General features: G+C 41.9%; 1 protein-coding gene across 5 annotated transcripts in view; it reads left to right on the forward strand.

Annotated features, from left to right (window-relative positions):
* LOC113807058 (prestin) overlaps positions 1-7,500 on the forward strand; it is a 103,120-nt gene that overhangs the window by 12,477 nt on the left and 83,143 nt on the right. For 4 of the 5 annotated variants that reach the window (XM_070143059.1, XM_070143057.1, XM_070143058.1 and 1 more), the window contains exon 2: positions 4,275-4,328. In XM_070143059.1, the coding sequence (XP_069999160.1) occupies positions 4,276-4,328 (53 nt within the window). In that variant the 5' untranslated portion in view covers position 4,275. Of the gene's footprint in view, positions 1-4,274; positions 4,329-4,558; positions 4,804-7,500 lie in introns of those variants that run through there. The other variant, XM_070143055.1, reaches the window with a different exon arrangement.

Here is a 7,500-nt window from a genome sequence, read left to right on the forward strand (position 1 = left end):
AGACAAGGTCAGGCGTGTTAAGCAAACTCATCGGGAAAGATACAAGGTTATTTTTGATGGTTTATGTAACATTGGAATATACTCTGATGGAAGATTTGAGATGATTCAAGAAGTGAGTGACAGTAGAAATAAGAGTGAGCGAATATGGCAGTGCAAGAGGTAGTGACGTAAGTTTTCGACTGTAATTCTTCCCCACAAGGTCGGTTTCTGAAGCTCTCGTATTGTTTATCCGCATGTGTTACTTTCTTTACCGAAATGACCATAGTAATGTATGTACACATTATATATATATATATATATGTGTGTGTGTGTGTGTGTGTGTGTGTGTGTGTGTGTGTGTGTGTGTGTGTGTGTGTGTGTGTGTGTGTGTGTGTGTATGTTTTTTTCTCCTTTAAAGCCTAAATTTCAAAGACGATAATTCCATATGTCAGTCTTGATGTCAGTATTATACTTAAATAGGATGTGAACCAGCCTTGATGAGTGGGTTGTTGATCTGCAGCGTGTGGCGCAACTTTCGTTCATCCTTTCCTCACTGCATAGATTAAACGGCGAGGAAGACATAATAAAAATGTCATGTTTTGCATGGGACACCTGTTTAATCAAAATAGACGCTTGCTTAATGAAGGCTGCGATTAGAGATTGGACCGGCACATCTCCGCCCGGAGATGTGCGGATTTCTTAAGGATTCGGAACAGGTGTCGATATAAGAGGTACTAACACCTCTTCTTTTATAGCTGTAGTTGATTACAGGTGGTGTCAGTGATACACGGTGTGGCTGTTCTCTTTATTGCTAAGAGTTACAAGCACTGTTTATAGCGACACAAGAAATAGGATAACTGGCGATGCGGGAGGTCAGGTCAGGAGTGACCAGCCCAGGCCCTGCTCGGGCAAGCGACCGTGAGAGAGTGAGTGAGTAAGTGAGTCAGAATGAGGGTCAGCTTGGATGACCTTATATACCCCTTGGCGGCGTGACTTCTGGGTTCAGCGAGGGCAGGCAGGGAGCGTGGGTTACCAGCACGCTGCCACGTGGTGACCATGCGGCCCCGTAGATATGAATGCATATGCTTGCAGTATGCTGCATTGCACCCTTTTATACCGCTCGGCGGTATAAAAGGGTGACCTATCATCGTGACCCATCTGCTGGTCATCACGTCGCGTTCCTGTTCTCGGTCATCCTCGTGCATGTCCTCGTTGTCGGCCTCTTCATCTTGGTCCTTGGTGCATCCATCCGTCATCGATGTCCACACGTCCTCGAAGGTTTCGCCTAGGTCCTCCTTGACTTCGGTTCGTCCAGTCGTCCTCGTAATCCTTATCCAGGTGATACTCGGCGGCGTCATCGTTCACACGTTCTCGCAGATTCGTCCAGGTCCTTCTCGGCTGCGGCTCGTACCGACGTCCTCGTAGCCTGCGCGTCTGGGTCTACGGCGTCCTGGGCAGGGGCGTCCTTTCGTCTGAGGGCGGCTTACTCCTGCGCTGGGGAGCTCCTGGAGGTTAACCGATCTACGGGCGTCCAGGCAGGCGGCTTTTCATAGCATCATGGGGCCTGCTCTGACGAGTTCCTGGTTCTTCACTGGATCTACGGGAGTACTGACAGGCGGTGCCCGTCCACTTGATCTGGGCGGCTTAATACCTGCAATTTCGCGAGTCCTCGTCCTTTGGCCTGCGGCGATCTTCTGGCGATGTTCGTCTCACGGCATTGCAAGGTGATCGTGCTGCAGTTAGATCTCATTTGATGCCGTGTGGGATATCCACGTCCATATATATATACATTATGAACCAGTTTATACACGTAAGGGCCAAGATAGTAAGAGAAAAAGAAAAACAACAGAGAGGGAGGGATGTTAATTACGTGCTGTAAGCCGTTATTTTTTTGCTAATTTGCAGTTTTTAATGTGGTTATTTCATTTTTTTTTCACTTTTGTATTTTTCAGGAAGAAAATAAATGAGGGAGAGGAGAGTAGCACTTCTTACGAACTTGCTTGAGCTAGTAACCATCTCAGATAGACATGAGAATAGATAAGGGAAATGACATCGGCAGCCGCAAAGATAACTTTAACCGATTTTCATTTCATAAAGAAGAAAAATATGTATTGTGCATCATTTCCACTAATCACGATCAGCAACGTCACAAGGCAAAAGAATAGCCTTGGACCATGACACAACAAATCCTATACATGAAGATTTGACTTAACAGTGTTCTGTTGAACTGCGTGGAAGAGTGTGTGAAATGATTGCGTGTATGTTTAACTCATCACAGCAACATTGCAGGTAAAAGAGACAACCTGCAATTATGCACAACAAATCCTATAATTGAAGATTTGACTTTACAGTGTCTGTTTGCGTGAATGAGTGTGTCTATGTAGTTATGAGTGTGAAGAGAAAGCGAGTTCACACGAAGATGGATCACAAACACGAATTTAACGTTCATTTTAGCAAATGTTATAATTATTACCATGTCAATACAACAATTGTTCAATTACCCCAAGAATTCAACATTAAATGAAATGCGACTTAACATACGTAAATGAATGGTGACGTGAAATTTCTTTTGCAAGCTTCCGCAATGCAAGCATCCCAGTTCAGAAATGTTTTTTATGCGTTATTCCCGATTATTTAATCGTACTTATGGACGCAACAAAATCTGATACACTTACGCATGTGAGAGCTAGTTTTCATCGACAGAGGGATTCCGTTACGCAATTTATCTGAACGAAAAGAAGGGACTATATGAGACTCGAATTCTATCGGTATTCTTTACTCTACAATCTGTGAATGGCCCATGCAGATATCAACTACGAATCACACGATTGTCGGAATTTTCCGGACATGCCAGCGGTAAAGAAAGTGAAACGGTTGTGATTACTAAGCCCTAGTCCTACCTTCATAATCAGAAGTTAATACAGGTCACATCGACTCAATATGCCGAACGAATGAGTTATGCTTCAGTTTCATTATACTTACTCTCAAACATCGGGTGCGTATATCTATTATTCATTACGAAACCTCATGCATTATTGCACGATGAAAGGGGAAGATTTTTACGCTTTATTCATTAAAATGAATTTAGAAATATTTGCGATGAAGCTATTATTCTTTGCACCGAAGAATTGTCACCGAAATAGCGTTGAAGGCCTAATTACAGGTCCCTGCCCTCCACGACCTGATGAAAGGAAAAGTGAGATCACCTGGGGTGAGGGGTGTGGGTTAAGTATTTACTACAAAATGTAAATGATATACGCGTTCGTGAGTACGAATATTGACATCAATTAGAGAATAAAATGAACCAAAGATTCCAACAATGAGTGAAATTCAACAATCAATTAACAAAATTTGTACAAGAAGAGAAGGAATACACAGAATTCGTAAGTAATTGCGAATCACAAAAAGAAAATTCTCAGCTTGAGAGAAAATCACGAACTTGAGTTGAATTTTGTTGTTGAAACAATATAAATAAATCTCTAAATGCGAGAAAATTAATTATTTAAAGAACGATATTTCATGTGTTTGCATCCAGACCTGACAGCCTGAGGAAGTATCTTCAGGTCCCGGTGATTGACAGACTGTGAGCGTTGCCATTATGCTGTTAAATTTCCACTATTAGCACTTTCCACCAGCAAAACCAACGTGCAGTGGTTTGCTTAACACATTATATGGGAGAAGAAGAAAGGAAAAAAGAAAAGATTTGACCCATACATGTACTCACGTGGTTTTGTATCCTTGTTCTTCATATCATGATGTTTTTATAGGCGAGCGGTCCTATGTTCTTCGAAGTTCTGCGTCCGGTTTCAAGCCCAAAGGTCGAAACAACCACCGTCTGCCACCAGCTATAATGGTCTCTCCTTCAGTTATAAAGAATCCCACTATACTGAAAGACAGGGTCAGAGAAACACACAGTCTTCGTTGTTTCTTCAGTTTATTGAAGGTGTTCTTAACGGTGTTAGTTGGTAGCAAGGCAAGTATCTTGTCGGTCAGCTTCCACGGGTTTGTCGGGGTGGTCGGGGCGAGCTAGGGCGTTGGTATTGACCCCTTAGAGTGGTGAGTGAAGAGTGAGGGTGAGTTATGCCAGGTCGCTCGTAGGTCAGTTATGTCTTCTTGACCCCTGGCGACCTCGAAGGCGACATCGTGCCGGACAGTGTAGTTGTATATTTAGAACAGGCTGCCGGTACAAACATCCGGTACCAACAGCAGGTGTACGAATATGGTACGCCTTATTAGTAACTCCTTCTGTCGATTCTCTGGCTGACTCTTCTTATGACCCTTTTTTTCTTTTCCAGGATGGAGACGCAGGAGGATACGTCGGAGGATGAGATACAGGAGGCCTTCTTAAGGTAAGGGGAGAATTTGAAATTCATTTTGATATGCACGATTTGCAAGTGTTGGTTCGGAGGGGGGGGGGGGTATTAAATAAATTAAAATAAGAGAGGATGCATCTTTTGGGAGAGAATAAAGTTCACCAAAGCGGCGTGCGGATGTTGTGCATAGCTTGGCAGGCAAAACCTATTAGACACGGATAGAACCCAAGTAAGGATCAGTCATTATTTTTCGTGTATAAATTGCCTTGCAGCAAGCTTTGATGATCGAAGAGTTATGGTTCTCCAGGGATTTGGATGATTTCTCCTGGCCTAAAATAGCAATACATTTTCCGCATTGCAACTACATATTCTTTCATAAACTGATCCAGGAAATTGCAAGAGGTCGTTGGTACACGCGCACTTTCAGCCCGAGAACAGCGACCAGCTTGCAAGGCTTGGAAAGAGTTGATTCGAAAAAACGAGTGGCAGTGGAGTACTGCTGGAGCCCGTGGTGTGTTATAGCACCAATAAAATCGGGCTTTAGACTTTTTTTCTGATGGGTCTGGGTAGCTTGGTGATAGTGGAGAGTTAAAAGGATACTGACGTTTTAGACTGATAGTGTTTTTTTTAAACTGATAGTGATGTAAGACCGATAGTAGGGATTTAAACTGATAGTGATGTAAGACCGATAGTAGGGATTTAAACTGATAGTGATGTAAGACCGATAGTAGGGATTTAAACTGATAGTGACGTGTGAAACTGATAATGACGTATTAAACTTTAATTTGCGTATTTAACTCATGTTCTAAACTTCGTTCCATCGAATGAAAAAATTCTGACAACGAAAATAGACTTTGATAAATTGAAATCATCAAATGTCTACTAATGATTGATTATAAATGCATGATGAAAATATTTGTTAATAGACATGCATGAAAAATATAAAGAAAAATTTTGCCTCCCCCCTTCAGATTTTTTTCATGTCCAGCGGGGATTTTGAAACTGTTATCCCTTATTCCAACAGCCCTTCTTTCCGCTATAATCCTTTGCGAATCGCGAAATGCTTTTTGCGAACCCTAAGTAAAAAGGTCAATGAACCATCGGCCGTCTTCCCTCCATCGAAATCTCATTTTTGTGTTTGTCTTTTTTGCTTCGCTCGTTCCTTTTTTTCAAATGTATTTTATTTGTTTTTAATGGATATATCATTACCATGATGGTGTTTTTTTCATACGGATATGAGTGTGTGTGGTGTGTGGTGTGTGGTGTGTGGTGTGTGTGTGTGTGTGTGTGTGTGTGTGTGTGTGTGTGTGTGTGTGTGTGTGTGTGTGTGTGTGTGTGTGTGTGTGCGTGTGCATGAGTGATTGTACGTTTTTATTATTTTTTTAAAATTCTATTATACTGTATAATGGTGGGAGAGATAATGAAGATAATGGTAATGATACAATTATTAATACCATGAAGGGTGACTACCAATTCTGCCTTTGCTTCTTTTTCTATTTCTACGACTGCTGGTACTGCTATCATTACTACTACTATTCCGACTACTACAACTACTGACACAACTACTACCTGTTTCTACTACTACTAATACCACTACTACTGCTACTACCACTAACACCACTGCCACTAAACTCTTACCAGTACTACAATTACCTGACGCGATTACATTGTCATCGCCATCCTCTTCGCCACACTTAAGCCTAAAGGACCCGAGATAAGCGGGACAAAGGACGAGAAGGAACCCCATTTTCTGGCTTGTGGAACTTTCCGTACTCACTCTTGTGGCCTTGTTGGGCACGCACACACACACACACACACACACACACACACACACACACACACACACACACACACACACACACACACACACACACACACACACACACACACACACATATATATATATATATATATATATATATATATATATATACATACAGATAGATAGATAAAGGAAGGAATAGATAGATAGATAAAGGGGGGAATAGATAATTAAATAAAGGGGAGAATAGATAGATAGATATAGGGGGAATAGATAGATAGATTCAATATTTAGATATGCTTAAAAGTGAGATGCTATTTCTATATTGCTATGAATTGCGGTTTCCAAATTTCATTCTGAAAGTAGAAAACAGACATCACATCGCATGTACTTGATACAATACATATATTTCTATATTTCTCGTGATTTTACAACGCTTATTTCCCTACACGACGGATAACATTTGATGTTTTGCTTCCATTATTAAAAAAAAAAATCACCGAAACGAACATGAGTAAACCATATATTGTCATTTTATAGATTTGCGTGATAATATTAAAGCATTTCATTTAGGAGTCAGTGATTTGCGTGGAATATGTTACGCTCTCTCTCTCCTCTTGTTGAGGGGAGCAGTAAAGGGTACGGACGTGGTTTGAGGGGAATTGTAAATTGCTCAGGAAAGTGGCTTTGAAGGTTTTTCCTTTTTGGGTTTACGTCATGAGGAGAGACAGGGTGACGTCATGGGTGCAGGGATGGCGATGGGGTGTTTTTTCATTTATTTTCGGGTGTTGTTTTATGTTGGTGTTCTACATGTACGGACGCTTAAAAGCACAGGCGCACTCGCTCACCCAAGTACACATGTTGACACACACAAACACATACATAGGTACATACACATACACAGGTACACACACACATACACAGGTACACACACATGCACAAACAAGCATACACAAATATATGTACACGTAAATTTTTACTTTTGGCTTGTTTTTTGGGGAGTGCTTTTTAGTTTTTTTTTACAGTTAGAGCCATGCATTTTCTGAGAATCATTCTCTTTCCATTGAGAAATGACAGCCATTCATCACATCATAAAGTCAGTGACTTAGTACCTAAGCAGATAAGTGCCTTGATAACACTGGAATTCGTATGCAACGGCAGGAGTCCCTTTGGCAAGTTCGCACTTTCATTGAATCCATTTAGTAGATTTTACAATCTATGACCATTGTTGTCCTCAACATCCTCACGATCTCGTCATCATCATCACTATCCTCATTTTTATTTTTGCGTCTGAACTCTAGCCTCGCCTCACCCTTGGCCGGAGTCAAGGCTCGGGCCAAGCCGTCCTCCGCCGGCCTCCTCCTCGGCTGAATGGCGCAGAGGCGGCTGATCCCTCGGAGGCGGATCCGGAGGCGATGAGCGCGGGACTTTTCCACTCACGGGCGG

The sequence above is a fragment of the Penaeus vannamei genome, chromosome 30 (assembly GCF_042767895.1).
Source record: "Penaeus vannamei isolate JL-2024 chromosome 30, ASM4276789v1, whole genome shotgun sequence".
Taxonomy (NCBI): Eukaryota; Metazoa; Arthropoda; class Malacostraca; order Decapoda; family Penaeidae; genus Penaeus; species Penaeus vannamei.